The sequence below is a fragment of the Lepidochelys kempii genome, chromosome 1 (assembly GCF_965140285.1).
Source record: "Lepidochelys kempii isolate rLepKem1 chromosome 1, rLepKem1.hap1, whole genome shotgun sequence".
NCBI classification, from domain to species: domain Eukaryota; kingdom Metazoa; phylum Chordata; order Testudines; family Cheloniidae; genus Lepidochelys; species Lepidochelys kempii.
Window position 1 is genome coordinate 314,422,592 of NC_136380.1, and position 22,258 is coordinate 314,444,849.

Consider the following 22,258-nt stretch of genomic DNA (forward strand, 5'->3'; position numbering starts at 1 on the left):
CAGCGCCTCTGGATTTAGGAATGCTTTTACAGCACAGTCATTGTTAGGATGCTGACTATCCCAAATAAAGAAGTAGATAGCAGAAAGCAAAGAAATATACTGAAACATAATGTTTTCTCTTGGACATGAGCTTTCCAAAAGGGGGCATTCAGCGGGCAATATTGTGCCATCAAATGCATGTGTGCTATTTTTAAGAAAAACTCCCTTTTCATTTCAGTGGGGTGTTAGATGGTACTCTGTGAGCTTTTCCTTATACAACTTACATATGCCTCTCTTAGTGGCATCAAAATGTGTGTGATTGAATAAATGCTATATATGTTACAAGGCCTAAGCACAAGTCGCTGAGCTAAGGAAACAAGGGAACATTGGGGCATTTGTAAGTAATATAGTTGTGCTTTTAACATGTCATAATCTGATGTTTTTGGGTGTTGGCATTTTATACCTATACAATTCAGGCTTAATTTTCTTTGTTGATATTCTTCAGCTCTGATATACTAGTGGTGATTATTGCTATCAATGTAATGTTACAAGGAAATTAAATTTAAGGTCAAATTCAGAGTTTGTGTAAAAGGGTCCAATTCCATTTAAGCTCCAACTCTACTGTCATATTACCATGAAGAGACCCCGGCATCAACATGTAGCCCCGATTACTTTAATGGGGCACTGCATAAGTCGGTCCACTGACATCAAGGTCAGGTTCTTAGTCATTAAAGGACTCCATCTTTCTTAGTATTACCAGAAAGCATGAGCTGGGGAGCAAACTTGGGCTGGGTATGAAATGTTGAGGGTCAAATTCATTGCAAGCTGAGGTGTTTTAACGGCTGAAGTAAGCCAGAAATAAAGAACAGGGAACAAATCAACTCCTATAATAAAAATAATGAGAAATCTTGGTTTTTTTTCATCTGTAGATTTTAGACTTTGGTTTAGCCCGACAAACTGATGATGAAATGACTGGATATGTAGCAACAAGATGGTACAGAGCTCCAGAAATTATGTTAAACTGGATGCACTATAATCAAACAGGTAAAGTAAGATACTTATTTTTAAACTACAAACAATATAGTCACAACAGGAAAAAGCAACTGCATTTAACCATTTTTATTATGTTTATCATGCATATCCCTCTCTTCTTATTTTTGGCAGTTGACATTTGGTCAGTGGGATGCATCATGGCAGAGCTATTGAAAGGCAAGGCTCTTTTTCCAGGAAATGACTGTATCCTTAACATAAAATGCAGTTACATAAAGTGCAAATGCACCACAGTTCTTCCTGTTCTCTAATCGCCAAAATGTTCTTAAGGCTATATCTGCCAGGTAACAAGCCTTCAATACAGCAAACTGAGCTTTGCTAATAGTTCAATTTACTATACATAACTGCTGAATGTAACAACCATCAGAAGAAAAAGCAATAACAGATGTTCTTAAACCACAAGACGCTACATGCAATCTTTATTTTATGTCTGATATTTAAATAATGACCTAGTTAAATAATGACCTAGAAGGATTGATTTCTTTCATTTGTGCAGCTTCTCAAAAACAACATGCATTTATTACAGGGTGACCAGATGTCCCGATATTATAGGGACAGTTCTGATTTTTGGGTCTTTTTCTTATATAGGCTCCTCTTACCCCCCTACTTCCTGTGCTGATTTTTCACCCTTACTGTCTGGTCACCCTAATTTATTAAAATTGAATTAATATGCATGTCACTTATTGTTGTAGAACTGCTGTTTTTATTTGTATGTAGGCAAGAGAGGCAACGTAAAAATCCCTCATTCCAACATAAAGTAGTGGGACTATTATGGTTTATGGTGCAATATTGCTGGGCTCTATTGCAGCCTGTGTTGTTTCTCTGACTGACAGGAGGGCAGAAAAGGCCATTGCTGAGTAGAGTAGAATAATAGTAAAAGGAAATGTAGAGGAAGTAAAAATAGAGACTGAAGAGAGTGTAAGATAAAGAAATGATTGCTAGATCACATCAGAAAACCTCTCTCCATTCAAAACAGAGGCACAGTGTACATCAGATTCTGTTGTGTTCCACACTAAGGGCACGTCTACGCTACTGTCCTAACTCGATCTGTGTTAGGTGAACTTGCAGCCACTGCAGTCGTTATTGTAATGGCTGATGTCCACTCTACCCTCCTTCTGTTGGTGGTGTGCATCCTCACCAGGAACGCTTCCAGTGACTGCAGGGGGACTGAGAGCCAGGACTCTCCGCTCCACGCAGCTCCCTGCTGGAGCCGCCTGGACTTCTTGCCTCCCTGCGTGGGAAGTTGGGAGCCTTTGGGCAGCAGCCAGTCTGGGAGCCCAGCTGCCTCTAGCTGCCCAGCTTTCTTGTCAGTGTCTGGAGCCGTGAAATTGACAAGACGGCCAACAGCCGATGTAAGTGATGCAGTGTCTCACATTGCATCACCCTAACTGCACCGACATAAGCCCTGCACCTCTTGTGGAGGTGGCGTTATTATGTCAGTGTAAAAGGGCACTTTCATAGTAGCTGCTTTACGTCACCCTAACTGTGTAGTGTAGACCAGGTCTGACTGTTCTCACTACTCTGAAAAGCGAAAAAATCCTAACATTGCAGCTAAATCTACAATATGGCCAGGTGTGGAAAAGGCATGATGATATTATAGATCCCTGAAAAACAGCTAAGACATGGTAACATCTTGCCATTGAGCTTTCTGTGGTGTTTAAATCAATCAGACTCTATTGTCAACAATGGCACGAGGGCATCACTCAGATGTTCTTAATAATACCTGTTGCTTTGCATCCCTTGACTAAGTGGTGTTTCTGACTATTTTTGGTAAGCTGGTGTGTATTGTTTGCAAAAATAGGATTTTTGCAAAATATAGACTTACCAGGTTTTTTTTTCTTTCTTGTAAAATACAATCTAGAGTTACAGTGTTTCATCAACTTCACTGAGACTTTAAATTAATCTTGAATCACTAAAGGAAGTGTTAATGTGGTTCACTTTTCAGGTCATATACGAACTCAGAAAATGTACATTTTAAAGATTATGGGCCTGGTTCTACGCAAAATGGGTGTAATATGCTACCCAGTCAGAATTCTCCACTCAGCCCCCGAGTCAGCAGTCATCCCGGTTCAGCAAAGCACTTGAGCATAGGCTGAAATTGTTAAGCACATGCTTAAGTCCCATCCAACTCAAAGTTAGGCATGTGACCGTGAACTGGGACCTCACACTGGTGGTAGCATTTTACACTCACAGTCCGTAGGTGTAAATGAATACACGAGGTTCTGGACAGTGGACAAGAAGACACTCTGGACATAATCTTCAGCTGGTATAAATTGGCTAACTCCATTGCAATCAATAGAACTGTGTCACTTCCTCCATCTGAGGATCTGACCATCTGTGCAGGACTTCAGGGTTTATTTAAACAAAAAAGGCTTGTCTGTTGCTTACTTTTACTATCTTTCCTGGAGTTTTCTTGAATACTTGCAGATATTGACCAACTAAAGAGAATAATGGAAGTTGTGGGAACACCCAGTTCTGAACTCCTCAAGAAAATATCATCGGAACATGTGAGTTCACCGTTCCATAATTTAGCTGAGTTAATAATTTAGTTTTTCATGGACTGTCACACACTGGTTACACAGGCAGTTAATATTTTTCACCTTAATGAGTCCGATTGTGTGTGTGTGTGTGCATGTGTGTGCCCCAAAGGGTGGGTTTATTTCAATGTGCTACTGCAACACTTAATGCAGAATATAAGAGCTGTGTAGGTGACAAGTAAATAAAGCTGGTCTAACACCTTTTTGCTAATTTGCTGGATTTCTAACAGTGCTTTATTTCTCATTCTGTGAAGGCTTTTTTTTTTTTTTGGCCTTTGTGTGTGTTTAATGTTTTTCTTACCAGCATATTCATATCTGTTGAACAATTGAGGAAACTAACATAGCTAGGCTAACACTCCATTTTCTTGCAACTTCCAGCTGTTTATTTTTTTAAAATGTAACTGTTATGGGCTTGGGGGAGCTCCACAGTTTGTGAGCATTCAGGCTCCTGGGAAGAGTTGAGGCAGGAATTAGCTGATACGTTGGCTCTCCCTCCATACCCTGTGCTGAGAGATTGGGCCAGCCAAGAAATGTAGGGAAGGTTCTCCAATGCATGGTCACTTGGTTGTTCTTGAGGCCAGTGTAGTACAAACCTCTGTGCTTTGCACCTATCTTAGGTTCAGAGGCGTATCATACGTAACTCATGAATGTTCAGAGTAATTTTGTGGGCTCACTGATGGGGAGAGTAGACTTCTTATTATGGTGGCTTTTGTCTTTTCATAGTTCGTTTCTTTTGTTTTAGAGCCACCTTAATGAGTCAGATTGTGTGTGTGTGTGTGTGTGTGTGTGTGCCCCAAAGGGTGGGTTTATTTCTGGTGGTAATATTTCCTTGAAGGTTAAATTCCTAAGACTATGCCTTATCTGGAGGGCAAGTCTGTTTAGTTTTGTGAGAGTGTCCCAGTTGGGCACTAATTTTCCTGTACAAATATTTGTTTGATATTTCTGTACAGAGTTTTACACAGTATTTTACTGTCTTATCTGCAGATGTGAAACTCGTTTAATAACGAACAATTGCATGTTCTTAGATGTTCACTGACTAAAGCCCAGTAAGTTTAATCAGTGGATGCCAGGAATCTCTTTTTATTTATTTTTATTTTTTCCCCTTTTTATAGTTCATGGGTTTTTTTGCAAAGGTTTCTTTTGTGATTCCTTGGAAGATCATGTGATGGGATATGAGGTTTAAGAAGCTTCAGAAATTTGTATTTTGGTTTGTTTGTAGATCTAAAACTTGATTATTAAAATTCTGATCTTTCTCAAGCAATTGGGAATTTTTGGGGGAGGAATTCAACCTTTGCATTGTATCCTAGCTGCTCCAAAGTAGTCACAACAGGTCTATACAAACCCTGCCTCCCCCATCCTTTGGTGTATTCCCCCCACTGCAGAACACACACCTCTACCCAGGGCAGAGCCATCTCTATATCACCTCCAAAGAAGCCCTGGGACAGGGGGAATTCTGGAGCGGGGGTGGGGGCATATTGGGGACCAGGAAAGATGAGATGAATGGAAGTGTGACACAGAGAGACCTGCGCTTGGTGATTCCTCACTGCTGCAGGCCCCATAGGGGAAATGGCACCAGGAGGCACAAATTAGATCAGCCCCAGAGCTTGCCCTATATTGCAGCTTGGGCACCAGCAGCAGCAATAGTATAAGGGCCTTTGCTGGCTGTAACAGAGAACTGTTACCACAGAGATCTGGCCTGTCCTTGAGGTTTTTAGCCTGACGGGTCAGACAAAACAATGGAGCAACCTGGCATAGTCATTGAGGCCTTCGGGTGTTCACCAGTTTCTCAGAATATTTGGCTCTTGGTTAAAATCCCTCTCTCTCTAAATTTAAAATGGAAGCCCATCCTCTTCTCTCATACATTGAAAAAACCTGTTGTCAGTTTTTTAATCTAGGTAAAGAAGAAGGTTTTATTTTGCTTCCTTATAGCTTCACCCTGCACATCGCAGGTTAAAGAAGTTGTGTGTACAAGTGAAGAAGTGCTGTGCAGCATAGAGAGTACAGGAGAACCAAGAGCAGCAGACCCCAGTTAATGAGAGTCCTGCAAGCTAATGACCAGTTAATGACCTCCAAGTTACATCACTCTCGTAGCTGGAGTAATGCCAGGGAAGCTGATCCATAACTGTGTACGTTGTTTTCAGGCTGAGGATAGCACTTACCTCCTCATCTCCTCAAGTGAGCCCGTTCCCTGCATGCATCCTGTTCCTTTTACTTTTCAACTTCTGCTCAGAGGACTACGTCTACTTTTTAATGTTGCTTGTGGCCTCCATTCATATTTGTCCTGAAGAGCAAAAGTTGTGCATTCCCAGCTACGCTCCACTCAAAGCAGGATCAAGACTTAAATGGAGAATCCAAACTTATTTTCAGAGATAAACAGAGGATTAAAGAATTGGAAAAATAGAGGGAATCTTTATATAAACTTCACCAGATGTTTCAGAACAAGTCTCTGAGTTAGTTTGTAGATCTGATGTCTTAAATTGGGGTTAGCCCATAATCCCACTTTCAGTATTTCCAGATTCAGAATTATTTAAATACTCTGGGCTCCAATAGGTGGGTTTCTGTGGAGATGACAAGGACATGGAGGAAAGGCTGGTGAGTAAACAAGGTACAGCCAAGCTGATATTGGTCTCAGTTAGCAGTAGCCGGAAGACAAAACAGGCCTGGTCCCCTACAATACTGATGGATTCTTGAAATGAGAAATTGGGATGTGAATAAATCAGCACAGATTAGGCACAAATATGGTCAAATGCACAGAAGTCTGATGATTTCTGTTGAGTAATGGTTGATTTCCATCTTAGCCCATAGTTTCCATGCAAGAAAGTGTAACCGCTATATATTTTAAAACTGCACAGCAAGTTATATTAACATATGTCCCTAAAGGTCTGATTCTCTGAGGTGCTGAGCTCTCTCAGCAACCATGGGAGGAGAACATGCTCAGCATCATCTCCCAGGCGTGCACAACATCTTTCAGGGATGTATTCCCATGGGAAGGGAAATTAATCCTGTTCTCTGACCTTTAAACCTGTACTCTCTGTAGATGACTGGCTGCCACTGGTAAGAGCAATCACACTTTTAGAAAGCTGAGTTGCCAACCTCCATAATAAAAAGAGGAAAATATATTGAAATATATTAGTAATGGCAGCCATATTGGTCTGACTCCTCTTGACAACTTCCAGTAAAATAGAAAGTAAAAAAGAAATATATTTCTACTTCTGGTTTCACAAGTTTGTTGTATGTAAGTTAAAGATTAACCCTGTACTTGGATACATTTTGAATGAGACTGTGTCTTGGAATGACCTCTCAGAACACTTTAAAGTATCTTTTGTTTTAGTGCATAACAATTGAAAAGCTTAAAAAGATTGCAGGGAAATTAGAGATCTATCAGTGATGCGTTGTCACACAGAACTGAATTAGGAGCAGGATTCCATCTCTCCAGTGGCTGTGTCCTGAGCCAGAGTACATACCAGGAAGGCTCACAGTAACCTCTTATTACTGTGTAAACCAGGATATGCAGGGCCAAATGATCCTGAAGGTTGTCGGATCCAGAGGAGAAAGAAAACATAAGTCTCAATGCCTGCTCTCTGAGCAGGAGCCAGGGAGTTGGTTGGCATGAGCTCACCACCAGTTTGAGCAGCTCTTTTCATAATTTGTCCCTCTTGCTGTCTTCTGTGGGGCCCTGGAGGGTTTCTCAGTTTCCTGCAGTAACATGTGAAGAGGGGAAATAACCCATGTATAGGGAAGAGAGATGGTCAGGGATGAAATCCCTGTACTACTAACAACCTTCCTTAAAGAAACTACAGTTTTCTCAGAGACTCTCTTTCATGCATGCAGGGATGCTCTGTCCTCTCTCCTTTGACGATTCCATTTTCAGAGCTGTCATCTGCAAGGGTCTGTCTGTCTACCCTCAAGATCCCCATTTGGTCTCCTCTGTCCCATAACCAGTAGGTCAGCTGCTCATCAGCTTGGACATCAGGAAAGCAATATCTTGGATGATGTCAAGTCCCAGCACCTTGCCTGCAATATGTGGGTTGGGCAGCTGAGTATGTGTGATGTGGCTGTCTCTAGGGTGGGGGCCCTGAGGATTCCAATTCACCCCCACATCCATGGAGCCAAGGCAAGCTACAAAGGTCCTAAGGCTCTGCACCTTGGAGGCATCTTAGGTCAGGATTTGATCCTTAGTTGATTAAACATTAGTATTTGAGAGTGGGTAGTTTAGTACATCTTTGCCAGTGGTAACTGAAAGGAGATATATGCTGACTTCCTGGTTGAAAGACATGTGGCAGATAGTATGGTTATTTTAGGATCTATGGTGATAAACCAGTTGTGCCGGTAGATGAAAACATAAACAAGTTTTTCCATGTGAAATAACTATAACTTTAACTTTAAGGGGAAAATTCCACCTTTTAAAACCCTCTTGCCTGTGGGCTTTATAATTATAGACATATAAAGATGATTGTACCTACACACACACACACAATGAGTTTCTATAGACAATGTCTTCCATGAGTAGGAAATGTAGCAATTAGAGATTTTTATTTTCCAGCATTTGCCATATTTACTATTGAGCAAAATTGTAATCTGTATATATGCTTTGATTTATTCCCAGGCTAGAAAATACATTGAATCACTACCACATATGCCTCAACAGGATTTGAAAGCAGTATTTCGTGGTGCCAACCCATTAGGTAAGAATTTGTTAGGGTTTTCAGACTGATGTAATTTGGTTCCTTCACCAGCATCTGAGCTCAAGTTTTACTGTTGCTATACTAAACCCAGCCGAATGACAACGGGGTGCAATGTCATAAGCATTACCAAACCTCTTGATTCTGAGACCACCATTTTACCCTAATTAAGCCTCTTCAGACCCTTTTCTGGGTAGGAAGAATAGACAGGTAGCTCCCAGTGAACAGCAATTCATGGATTAGAGGGCAAATGGCTGCTTTCAAAAAATAAAAGCCAGTCAAATATTGCATAGCTACACAGATAGAAAGAGAACTAGAGTTAGAGCAAAGAGAAAATTTGGAACTGCCTAACAGAAAAATGATCAAAAATGTTTTATTTGAAATGAGTACCCATCATCTTTTTGCTCCAATGTGGTTCAAACCAAAGATCCTAGAATGTAACGACTCTTCTGGGACATATTAGGCCATCAATATTTTATTTAAATGGGGTTCCTCTTAAATATGACCCACTGTTAGAAGAAAATACATAAATACCGAGAATTAATGAGGCAACGTTCTCAATAAGCAAATTAAAATGTAACTAAATCTGTAGAAAAATACGGGGTTTAATCCTACTCTGCGTCAACTCACAATAAAAAATTTAAGTTACAATGTGTCAGTTTTTCTAATCCCATGCAAAGGTAAAGCAGAAACGTTTTTAATAATTAGTATTTTTGTCTGATAGAGAAAATATACTGAAGTTAAGCAACGTGTTTATTGATAAGGTGTTGATTTGAGATCTCACAATTTAACTGGGAAATGGAGTGCCGTTCTCTGATACAAATGAATTAAAAGATAAACTGTCTGAATCAACATTTTGCCACTTGCTCTGGGCCACTAGAACAAATGTAAGCAGCAGATAGTGTGATTTGAGAAAGATGCTAGTAAGAAATATAATGCATTAAAGAGGAAAAATCAAACAAAAAATCTAATGGTGATTGTTTATATGTTAAAGCAATAAAACTGCTTACATTTTCATATATAAATTATAATATATGTATATTAAAAACATAATATATAAACCACTTTTAGTCCTCCAAATATCGTACATGTATAATATTGTATAGTTTTATGCAAATTTAAAATGAATACATTTTGTACATATTCTGTGACTGTCCCCTTTAAGGCCACTTTACAATCGTCATATGAACATTTTTTATGGGTACAAATAATTGCAAGTAGAATCTTGCACTCACAATTTAGGTCACTTTGGTCCGAATACTGCAGGCACATATGCATATGCTTAATTTAAGCATGTACACTCACGTGCTTAATTTTAAGCATACGACTACTGATGTGCTTAACATTAAACACGATCCATGTGCAGGGCCAGGGCCTTGGAAGGAAGTCTAAATCAGGTCATTTTAGACATCTGAATCCTAACTTGCACCCATTATAACCTATGTCATGCACCAACTAAAACAGAGGCCTGTTTAATGGCTGAAAATTCTACTCTGAATGTGTATCTTCATAAGCCATGGGCCGTATTGCACAAAAGAATGCTTTTTACATGATCTTGGGAGAAATGATGATATACTGTGTGTATATAGACACAGTTTGTGTCTGATATAATTTTTTTCTCCCATTACTTTTCCTTTTTCTTGCACTAAATATCAAGAACAAGGAAAAGGGTGATTCTGAGGTAGTATGTAAACTTTCACTATGAAATATCTTCACTTCTAGACTTTCTCTTTAGCCACGTGACATGTTTTAAATTTAATTTGAGTGTCTTTTTTGCCCTAGCTGTAGATCTTCTTGAGAAGATGCTTATATTAGACAGTGATAAAAGAATAACTGCCACAGAAGCACTCGCACATGCTTACTTTGTTCAGTATCATGATCCTGATGATGAGCCTGAGGCTGAGCTATATGATGAGTCGATAGAGAATAAAGAACGAACCATAGATGAATGGAAAGGTAAGGGAGAATTGTACGCAGCTGTGCAAACGAGCAGCAAAAAATGTATTTGCTTAAAAAACAGTTTTTGTCTGGTTCTTGCCCAGGGAATTGCAACACAACTTGAAGTCAGAAACTTCAGAATAACAAGGCAAATCTGTGTGTATTTCCCCCCTCTGGTTCTAGTCCCTCTTCCCATCATCTGATCACTGGATTTTCCTCAACATGCACAGCCCCACGTGAAGGCAGGTGCAAGTGATCTTGTAAGGATCCTGTACTTTTATTCTTCTGTAGACTCTTGTGGGCCAGATCCTCAGCTGGGATAGTGGAACAACGCCAGTTTACATCATGTGAGGTTTTGGCTCTGACCCTTCTTCTGCAGTCATAGCAAACGTGTCTACAAATGGCCTGTTAATGGTTTCCTATGCATGCAATCACAGTAAAAGCTAAAGCAAATTAGGAGTGCGCACCCAGGGTGAAGTTTCCCTTTGTGTAGAGAGCCAGCCTGTGGCTTTTGCACCATTTCAATTCCAAAAGAATTATGTGGGATTAAAGTGCTGAGTATGCTTTTTGTTATCCCTTTCTACAGGGTGAATCTGAACCCCAATGCTTGCCCAAACTGTTTTTCCAGTTGTATAGTGGGCTTCCAGAAATTTGGCCCCATATGTGCATGGCCAGCTGCTATGGCCATTAAAAGGTCTGTTGCAATTCTACCTTTCAGCACACCCATGTCAATAAGAAACTCTCCCTCAATATTTTTGGACATTTTTTTACATATTCCTTTTGAGATGGAGGAAATTGAAAACATGGACGATAAAGTGGAGTGCACAAGACATCTTGAGTCTTTCTTAAATCTCCCATCCATGTGGTAGTTGGAGAGGGTGCAGGAATAATCATTGCCCCTGGCTGGGTTCTCTGAGCGCATGCTCTCTATTTAGCACCTCCTCCTAAGAGTCGCAGTCCAGCTGCCTAGCCCCTGGGACCAGTGGTGATCCCTTAGACACACTTAGATCCCTTAAGCACACCCTTTCCCAGGATTCCACCTCCTGAACACTGTGTGTTTACCATTTAACTCTTCAGGGGCACATGACAATGAAAGCCAACAGACATACAGACAGCCTTTGCATGGGATTCTAAACACAATTACCCTTTGCTTACCATGAGGAATACACAGATCTAATAAACACACCTATATGCATTTTCACTGCCTCCGTTTCCTTACCACTCTGTAGAGTTCTTTGGGGTGTCCAGGATCCTTCTCCTGCAGCTCATGGCTTCTCTTCAGAAACTTGGAACTTCTCTCCCTCTCTGTCAGCTAACTTTCTCTGACCTCGGCTGATCCTGCTGTTAAACAGGATGCTCCTCTCTCCTGCCCAAAGCTTTCCTGAATCTCCCTGACCCACCCAGCTTCAGTGGCTTTTAAAAGCCAGCATCAGTCCCTTGGTTTCTTTGTGCTGCTGCTGGGGATTTTCCACTCCTACTCCCTTCAGCGAAGTTTGAGTAACTAACTCCCAGCTTCAGCCAACCGACTGTCCCAAGGTGATTCCACCAGAATAGGTAACCATTTTAGGTCTAATGACCAACCACTGACCCTGGTCTGATTGACTTAGAGACGTGATACAGCCCCTAACAGCAAACAGTGGGTTCCACATACACAGGCAGTCAGAAATACAGTAATTTCATAACACCAACCAGAATTCATATATGGTACATAGACAGATTCCCCAAATTATCATAGCGGTACACAGGGGGATAGTCTGTGGGCAGAGGATTGTGTTTATTTTTGATTGGCACCCAGACTCTAAGGTTTTGATTCTGTATTCCATCCAAACTACGCGGCTTCATGTAGCTGGATGCAGCCCCTTAGTTCAGGACTGACCAGTGCAAAGGCAGTACTAACGTACGTGTACGTATACTACTGGCATAAGGGACTATACTCCAGTGGAGAATCTGTGTAGTGAAGCTCCAGTCTGGCATGCCCCCTTCTCTCTGAGCCCTGTAAGGTAAGTAAGGTAGCAGCAGCAGCCCGGGGCTCCGGGGACAATTTAAAGAGCCTGGGGCTCCCCTGCTTCTACTGCCCCGGTCCTTTAATTAGCCACCGGAGCCCTGGGGAAGCAGCGGGACTCCAGCGGCTATTTAAAGGACCAGGGCGGCAGAGGCAGCTGGAGCCCTGGCCCTTTAAATAGCCCCTGGAGCCCCCGCTACTCCAGGGCTCTGAGGTCTCTTTAAAGGGCCTCCAGCTCCCCTGCTTCTACTGTTTCGGTCCTTTAAATAGCCTCTGGAGCCCTGCAGTAGCAGTGGCGGGGCTCCAGCGGCTATTTAAAGGGCCGGGGCGGTAGAAGCAGGGGAGCCCCAGGCCTTTAAATAGCCGTCGGAGCCCCGCAGCTGCTACCCCAGGGCTCTAGCAGCAGGGCTCTGGAAGCAATTTAAAGGGCTTGAGGCTCCAGCCACTGCTGGGAGCCCCAGGCCATTTAAATTGCCCCCGGGGAAGCCAGGCTGCCCCAGTCCGGTGCACCGGCTCTTGCCAGTACGCTGTACGGGGCCATACCGGCTTACTTTCACCTCTGACTAGTGGAGGGTTTGCAGGGGAGGGGGGGAGGGCAAGAATTCTGTCTCCAGCCAATTTAAAGCCACTTTGCACTGTTTACATAGTGCTGAGTGGCCCAAGCAGAGAATCCTGCCCTGACCCTTTATGCGGTTCCCTCATCACAAAATGGATATGGCAGAGCTGGTTTATACAGCATATTTTAGCATGTAGTTTAGCTATAGGGAGCCTGGTTAATTGTATACTCTTCTATGGAGTTTAGCTATGTTGATGTGAGTGCTATAAAGGGGGAGCTTGAGGAAACTGCTCTAGACTAGATCCTGAGCTGTGACTGGGGAGGTCTCAGTGCAGAAGGGGTGCTGCAAAACTAACTGTAAAGGATCTTTGCACTCCCCCAGTTCTGAAGCTGGTCCCTGTTGTAAGTGAGAGCAGACTGATGGCTAGTCCCAATTCCACTCTTACCCAGAGCTCCAAGGATCTGTTCCAGCAGCTGGAGATACCTGTAGTTTAAGGGATCCTCTCCAGTGCTTTCTTATCCTCCCTTTCCCTCCCACAATCATGTTCCCTTAAACTGGCTGCCTATATCTGTGCCACCCAAGAATCCCTCCACACTGGTGAAATCCTACAGAGGCTGAGTTATAGTAGTGGTGTAAAGCTATGCTAATGCAGGGCAGGAAATGGGCCACAGTGTCCAGTCAGGGAAGAGCAACCCTCTGTTAACCTGAGGAGGGCTCTCTCATAATTCTGCTACCTCTGGATAGATGATGAAAGCTGATTCATAGAATCATAGAATATCAGGGTTGGAAGGGACCTCAGGAGGTCATCTAGTCCAACCCCCTGCTCAAAGCAGGACCACTCCCCAACTAAATCATCCCAGCCAGGGCTTTGTCAAGCCTGACCTTAAAAACCTCTAAGGAAGGAAATTCCACCACCTCCCAAGGTAACGCATTCCAGTGCTTCACCACCCTCCTGGTGAAAAAGTTTTTCCTAATATCCAACCTAAACCTCCCCCACTGCAACTTGAGACCATTGCTCCTTGTTCTGTCAATTCTATGATTGCCATCAACTGCTCCCTCCACAAAATTTGTATGCTGCAAAGCCAGCACGTGTTGCCTTGCACATATCTTGTCTAATATGAATCCGTGCTGCATTTGCTGCTGTAACTACAGGTGCTTAATTTGTTTGTCTGCTATTTCCTCAGATGGTTGAGCCCTTGACAGGAAAGTTTAACAATTTCCTTTTCACAAAATTAACTCCTCTTCATGATGCAAACCTCTTTTTAAATGGTTGCAGGGGCAAACTTGGCTTAACACTTCCTGAGCTGAAACTGGGGATAACTTCTCTATAAAAAGCAAGAATGTTTTATGCAGCAGCAGCAGATTCTGGTGCATCAAAAAGATGGTGAAATTAACCCTTGTTAACCCTTGTTCAAAGGCCCAGCCCAAGGCCTATGGGCCACGTAAGCCTTCAAAATAGGGCTTGCATAGAATTGAAGCTGATCATAGGCCTTGTTGTTGGACCTCTGCACAGGGATGAATTTCACCCCAAGAGATGTATAGCTCTCCTCATTCTCTTCTCTACATACTTCATCTGTCATTAGAAAATGGCCCTTGAAAATACCTAATGCTCTGAAAATCAGACAAATACTAAGTCTGATTCTGTGGTCTGATTATTTCAGTTTAATTATTTTGATTTTTAACTGTATGAATAGAAGCAGAAACATCTAGGTGATCAAACAATTTCTCTGAGGAAAATCACAATTAATATTTCAGATGCTGCATTCCAGCAAATGTGTGTGCTCATTCCATGTGCTGAATAATTAAGTGCATAGGCAATCTTATATAAGAATTATTTGAGAGGTTTGTTTGGTTAGCATTTCTTTAATGAGTTCAGGTAAAAGCATTCCTTAGTGAGGCTAACCTGGTTGAAATTCTTGAAAGGGGAGAAATCAAGAGTTTTGGATTGTTTAGAAAGAAATGTCCTTATCTCCTTTGTAGGTCTAAAGAATGGCTTGATTGAAATAATATTTTTGCAGCTTTAGCTAGGAGAGCATTAAAACATGGCAAAATATTGTCATTTTGTTCTTATTAGGGAAGAATAATATTCCAAATGAAGGAATAGAGCCATTTGTGCATGATCGCTTGTAGACATTTACTAGAAAATCCCGCACAAAACTGAAGAAGTTGCAGATCCTCTAATCTGATCACAACTGAGTTTCTGTATTACAAGAAACTGACACATTATGAAGCTTTGACATAGTATTTTTGCCTCTTTTCTGTTAGAATTTCTTTGGAGACTAGGAAGCTGCTTCTTCTGAGTCTTAAGGCATTTATGGCAATGTTACTGCTGTATTGAGGGAGGGTTTATGCTGCTTCCACCACATATACAAGTTCTTGATTTTTAACATTAAAACATTTACAGTCCTTGGTTTTGCTAAGTAAAACAACTGTATAGGCCCAGTTATGGGCTGCTTTACTAATGCTTTACTAAACTTTGAATAGAAGTTTTTAATCCTTGGATATATTCCATATTTGAAGCTTATTTATAACAAAAATGTAAATAGCCATTTTGTAAGTATTACAGCTTCCTGGGGGCCAGGGGTGAGAGATGGGTTAGTTAATATGTTCCTGACAGTCAGTGGAGTTTTGGCTGAGAAGAGATGCCGTGTGCATTCAGACCTGCGAAGTATTTACATCAGTACATTCAAACGGTTGTGTTATATTGACAAAAAATGCATTACCTGAGGTTTGCATAGATAAGTACTCTATTAACTTTATACCATAAAGGAAGGACTACCAGGAACTAAAACTCCAGCACAGAATTGTGGTTTATGCTGCTCTGAATGCAAGAACTGTCACTTTCTTGTGCAAGTTGCCCATTTCTTATTTTATAAGGTAATACATTCAAACTTGTACTTGAAAGGTTATTTCGGTTCCATTTAAGAGGAATCGAGTTTTCTTTTTCCTTAAACATTGTTATTTGTATTGTACCAATACTGTGGATTAAACTGAACACTGATTAGACCTTTGTAAACTAGCTATTGGTATTTTTAATTTGAAGGGACTCTTTGAATGGCTACATAGTCGGACGTGAGCTCCTCTTAAACTATGAATCGGAGAGTCATAGCTTACATAATTGAAAAAGCAGTGTTACCTAGATCTTCAGTAAAGTTTCAGGTTTAATGTATTGGCTACATCTACACTGCAGCACTTATAGGAGCACAGTGGTGGAGAGCTCTCCTGTCAGCTTAATAACTCCTGCCTCCATGAGAGGCAGTAGCTGTGTGCAGGAGACCCCCCCCCGCCCCCCTCCCCCCGGCGCGCTGACATAGTGCTGTCTACACCAGCGCTTGGGTCGGTGTCACTTACGTCCCTCGGGGGTATGGATTATTCACACTCCTGAGCGACATAAGTTATACTCAAGTAACCTGTGGAGAAGGGGAGAGTTTGGCCATTTGTTTAGCCAAACGGTTCCTTGACTCGATTATTGTCTTTTTTTAAGAAATGAAGTTACAGACAAGTGCAGTGGGCATGTGCTTTTGTTAAACCATGTTTTCCTTGATGAGGGTAGAAGGGTGTCCATTGAAATGTTGATTTACTACCTAAACGAAAAAGACAGGGATAGGGTTTTTTAAATTTTTCACACAGCTGCTCAGCTCAGTTTGTGGATCTAGTTTCCTATCAGTTTGTAAGATTTTTATGCATGTCTCTCCTCTAGCTTTTATGGAAATAACTCTTGTCCCCATCAATGGAAGAAGTATACTGTATTAAAGAATCTAATGTGTGCGAGACATTTCTATTCCATTTCTGAGGAATTTCATGGGAAAATTCAAACAACTAGGGGAAGAACGCACATTGTTCCTTTTTTAGTCTGTTATTAAAAATATATTTTAATCTGAATTTTTTTTATTGGTTTGTAAGGAAAAAACTACATTCGATTTAAGCACATTCACAGAGTAGTACAGTGTACTTCATTTCGTTTTGGGACATTGAAAGGGAGATGTGGGAGGTATAACAAAATACCGTCCCTTGTTGGTTGTCAATGGTCTCGGGAATGAATGAAACCGCTAATCTCACATTTTGTAAAAAGTTCTATGAAGGATCTGTTTTCTGAGACATGAATCCTGCAACATGTAAAAACAGCATGTTGCTTTAACATCTGTGTAGTAATACATTTTGAACATTCTGTTTTGCATGCACATTTTAGAATCAAAAGCCTTAAATACTGAATTATTTACCTAGCATCACTTCATTGCAGGAGTTACAGTGGAATGGGGTGGTATTTTTATATATCAAACTTTTTACATGCTTTTACTCATAATATCTGTTTGCCCTAAATCTTTAGTGCCTATGTGTATTTTGTTGAGGTTTTTTTATATCTGATATTTTTCATATTTTGGTATTTATATCCCATGTGAGCAGTAATAAAGGACGGATTAGCAAACACAGAATTTACTATATTCCCTAACCAAAAGCATTGGTAAGGTAGAGTTAAGGCTGTAAATCAGCCATTAATTGATGATGTTTTAATAATACGGTGATTTCAAATCAGGGGAATTTGGGGGTGGGTTAAAAGTCTGGAATTTCAAATGTTTTAGTTATTGAAAAACAAAATAAAAAAATCCATCACCTAACTGCCAAAAAGAATACTCCTGCTGAGGTACCCAAAACAACCTTAACTCTGCCTGCTTATCCTACTTCTCCTGCCAGTGAGAGAACCCCACTAGCTGCAACAATAATGAAATTAAGAGCCTGATCCTCTTTTTACTTATATCAACCAGTGAAAATCAAGAGTAACTCAACTGAAGTCAGTGAAATAACACCTGTGTTAAGACAGCTAGGCTTGGTCGTTCCTGTTTCACATATGACTTATTCTTAGAACTGATAGAAACGTTTTGAATTTCACTTTTTGACAAAAGAGAAATTTGTCTGAGAAAATCCTTTTATCTGCAAGCAGCTCCAATTATTATGCAATGGTATTTCAGTTTTGGGTGATACAACCCACGGCTACCCTTCTAACTTAGATCAGGGATGGCATCTCAGATGTGCTTTGGCAGTACATGAAGGGTCGTATGGTTTTTGGTCAATATGTTCAGGATCAGGCAGTCCTAAGAGATTTTGAGAGGATGTACAAAAAGTACCCTAGGAGTTCTTGTTTCCCAAAATTCACACGATCCTCCCTCTTAACACTTGTCTCCCTACTGCCACCTCCCAGCCCAATTCAGTCAGCTCTTTTCCCCCAAGAGGCTAAAGCTTTTCAGCCAAAATTTGTGACCAGACTGGAACAAAAGTATTGTACTTTGCTTAACAACATGTTAGTAACTTTAGAAGAACTGACATTTAACGATTCCACTTTTGAAGTGTACACCGCCTTAATATTAATCAATTCATATAGAGATTCTTTGAGCTAGCTTATTGCCCGGGGGGGGGGGATTATTCCATTGCTTTGATACATACTGTAAAAATCTGAGGAATAGTCTTCAAAGAAAACGTAATCAGCAATGACAGAATATCGCCAAGTGCTTAGGTGTCTGGCTTCCTTTATTCAACTCTCAGGTGAGAGATTCTCTGGTGGATAAGCCTGAGCTTATGTGTAATTTTATTTAATGAAAGCCATCTCGATAGTAGAAAAGTCCTACTATATCCATGTAGTCAATAGAGCAGGACATGTGAAATGGATGACAATAGAATAATCCTTCTAGGAAGACCAACAAAACAAATAAGAACATTCCAGTCAAAATGTTTGAATTTGGGTGCTTAAAGTTAAATCCATATTTATTCACCTAAATGAAGGTGGCCTGATTTTCAAAGGTGCTGAGTGTCCTCACCATCCATCAACACCAGTGCCAGTTCAGCAGCTCTGCAAATCAGATTAGTCTTTCTTTTAGGTGCCTTAATAGGTAGTTAATCAGGTGGCTGACTTTCAAAATGTGGCTTTTATGTTTATAGTGACTCAACTCTCTGCAGGCAACTGCAACTCATATTAAAGTAGAGTCAGGTTTGTTTGACTCAGCATTTCGCTATGTAGTAGAAAACTGATTTTCACCCAAACGATATACCAAGGGAAACAGGGTTGCTTTTTCTTCTTTTGATTCAATTCTGTAAAGTTAAGTCTATTTTTATTTTATATTATGAATAATAATAATTAATAAAAGGAAACACGTAGCATTAATTCAAGTGCTTACCCAATTATCTTTATACAAACAATCTAAAGTGTTAACACTTCTTGAGAGAAAACCGAATAAACCAATTCTGGATTCCTAGATCAAATTGTTTTTGAAAGATGTGGCAAAAAAAAGGGGCAAAGATAGATTTCAGAAAAAGTGCACTGTACTGATTTTCCAGCCTGTTTCAAGAATGCCCTGTCTGATTTCCTCTAAACATTCCAGTATGGATTTTCCTTGGCACAGGATAACACAAGAAAACTTTCAGATTAATAGATATAGGCTAGATGAAAGTAGAGGAGTGATCATAACTGGGACTTTAATAGAAACCAACCCATAACGTTAACTGCAGAGAGACTATGTCCTCTCATTAATCCATACAAACTCCAGGCTCGTGTACATCTCCACACTGACAGCATTTCATGATGGAAACAAATAATCTCTTTCCATGAATAATATGATCCTGAATATTTCCTGCAAGCAGAATTTCTACAAGTTTTATTACGACAATTAATATTATTTATTACTGCTTCTTAAGTACAGTAAGTGCTACCTCGGAATAGGGAGACCCTGAAGGCCTCATTTACATAAAGGATTTCCCCGAGTTGTTAATGGAATATTGGCCTAATTCCAAAAAAAATTGATAGCACATTTCTCCCTATTTTTTATCCTTCAAACTTAAGTCCCTAAGTGGTTGATGCTGAGCAGAGAACCGAGCACCTGAAGTTAATGGGGGTTACAAGTGCTTGGCATCTCTCAGGGTATGTCCTAAGAGCTTCCTAAGTCTCCATGACATATTGCTGAGGTTTGTAGCCAGGAAATTCCTGGCTGTTTAATCAGTTAGAAAATATCTCAGAATGCAACGGCTCGGCACACCCCATTTGGAGTTGAATGCATTATGCAGTACGCTTCCTTAGCTGCTGCAGCTCTTCCACTCATTTTGGCACAACATCTGCAATTGCACTCTCAGTAGAATAGATGGCGTGAGAATAGAATAAGCAGTTTAATAACTGCAAAAGCATAGCATACACAGCCTCCAGTATTCATTTCTAATACCGTCTCCGACACCAAGTTTTGAAGAAATTAAGGCCTGGACCCTGAGGTTGCATCTGAGCAAGGCTCAGTGGCTCAAGGCTGCTCTTTTTTACACCAAGCTGTCTTAGGCTCAGAGGGGCCATTCTAGGAGCTAGGGATCAATCACTGGGTCACAGAGACAGCCCAACTGTTCCCGCCTGTATCCCAGACATGGGGGATTGTGCAGAGTAACACAACTCAGGGATTCCTTTCAACTGGGGGAATCCTCTGGTAGTCAGTAAAGCAGTCATCATGATTGCTTTGCACCACCTGAGCAGTGCAAAGCAGCTACTGCAGGGGCCAGGATCCGGCTCTAAGACGTTACTGAACATTGAAAGACTATTTTAAAGAAATGCCATTCATGCTTACTGCGTACGTGCACACTCTCTCTCTCTCTCTCTCTCACTGCCCCAGTACATGGATCTTTTTACTAAACCAGTTCACATGAGCAGGTTGATCAGCTCTAAACACTGGCCAGTGATCAAAGGCTTGTTCCTGTGCCAGAGTGAAATATGTCATTTACTTCAGTGTGGAGAAGATCAGGCCCTTAAAGTCTCTTTCCAGTTTGAGAAAAAGGTGCATTTAACAAAAAGGAGCCATAATTGTGATTTTTTTTTTCTGTCAGTTAAAAGATGTAACTTGCTCCTCGCTGAAGGGAAATTGCTGTCATCGTGGAGAGAAAAGGGGCTGGGCAAGAAGGCAGGGCAAAATGACACTGCATTTTGGGCAAGTCTTGGTGTAAGCAGGCTTGAGAGCTAACATGCTGTACAGCAAACAAATATCCTGTAAGAAAACCTTAAATCTACATACATTACAGCACTACCCTCAAAGGACAAAGTGTAACTGCAGAGGTTCAAGTGTTTCATTTATGTTTGAATACAATGGATTGAGAAATGGAGGAAGAACACTTTTCTGCAGCTAAAGAAATGTGATGGCAACATGTACATTAAAATAAACATGTTTAGGCTTTTCTAAAGGTTGCATGTTATATTATATTTTGTCTTTCATTAAGCCATTCTGGCAGCTCTTTGACAGCATACTCTGCATTTCCTTTTCAGGGCTAGTGTGTTTTTGTAGTCAACTGCTGAACAAAAATACGTTATAAAATAATATCTTAGAGCATGATCCACTGTCTATTGAAGGCAATGGAAAGACTCCCACTGACTTCAGCAGGCTTTTGATTAAGTCCGTAGTAAGGTTAGAAATACAAATAATTTCATTGTACCTGTGTTCTGTTTTGCCTTGAATATTTTCTTTTTAAATCAATACCTGTATGGTGCTTGTCAGCTACTTTAGGCTAAAGGTCTACATGCAGTCACTACTTAAATGCTATGTATTTCAGATAGTTCACACCTATTTTTCTTTTTTGTCCCCTCCAGAGATTACATATGAAGAAATGATTAGCTTTAAACCACCTGATTTAAAAATGGATAGCCTGGAAATAGAACAGTAAATACAACCAGCTGTGTTTTGCCTTGCTGCACTATCAAGACTGTTGAAAACACAGCATTACAATTTAACCTATAGTCCCAAGAGTAGATTTTACTATCCAAAGATGTTGGAGAAGGAATGGAAGAGCAGGTAAATGATACTGAAGCCAGATGGCTTTTGCCTTGTACTATGAATGTAATCACAGAACATAAAAGGTGATAAAGAACTGCTTCATTCTGACAAAATGATGCACTGAGTTCTGTTTTCCTGGATTTTTCTGCATGTTTCATTTTATCAGTTGTAATGCCAAAAATGAAGGTAACTTTTTTATTATTTTGAATAAACTTTTTTTGAAATTGTACATTTAAAGCATGAATGTGTGCAAACATGAAAGTAGACGTCCATACACGCAACCAGTTGTTTCCTGGCATTACCCTAATTTTATCTGTTTTTCGTTTTTTATTTATAGCTAGTGCCTTTAAGAAAAAGAGGGCATGGTAGTGAGTTAGACAGACATAATATGCAAATGTAGTCATATCTGTGGTGGTCTTATAAACATATTGGCTGTGTCTTGAGTGGTTTAACACCAGTTGGAAATCAATGAATAAAGCTTTGTCATGTTGCCATTTAAAGTGTCTGTTCTCATTATTTTCCATATAGTCTTTAAAACTGCAGAGGATAAGTTTTTGAGAGACAGTGTTTCTGTGTGATGCTACTACGGATTGTGTTATCAGCAAAGAGTTAGTGAATTTGCACAGATTACAAGAATTCAGACCACAGACACTTTGTGGAATTTCTCTTGTTTTCCAGAAATCTCACCAAAGATACCACAGATTGTAACGTAGAGATAATGTGTTCATTC

General features: G+C 40.5%; 1 protein-coding gene across 3 annotated transcripts in view; it reads left to right on the top strand.

The window, feature by feature from the left end:
* Positions 1 to 22,022, top strand: part of MAPK11 (mitogen-activated protein kinase 11) — a 50,476-nt gene extending 28,454 nt beyond the window's left edge. For all 3 annotated transcript variants that reach the window (XM_073328272.1, XM_073328271.2, XM_073328273.2), the window contains 6 exons: positions 909 to 1,023; positions 1,144 to 1,215; positions 3,457 to 3,536; positions 8,173 to 8,251; positions 10,031 to 10,204; positions 21,345 to 22,022. In XM_073328272.1, coding sequence (XP_073184373.1) covers positions 909 to 1,023; positions 1,144 to 1,215; positions 3,457 to 3,536; positions 8,173 to 8,251; positions 10,031 to 10,204; positions 21,345 to 21,418 — 594 coding nt within the window. In that variant the 3' untranslated portion in view covers positions 21,419 to 22,022. The remainder of the gene's footprint in view (positions 1 to 908; positions 1,024 to 1,143; positions 1,216 to 3,456; positions 3,537 to 8,172; positions 8,252 to 10,030; positions 10,205 to 21,344) is intronic.
* Positions 22,023 to 22,258: the final 236 nt, after the last annotated feature.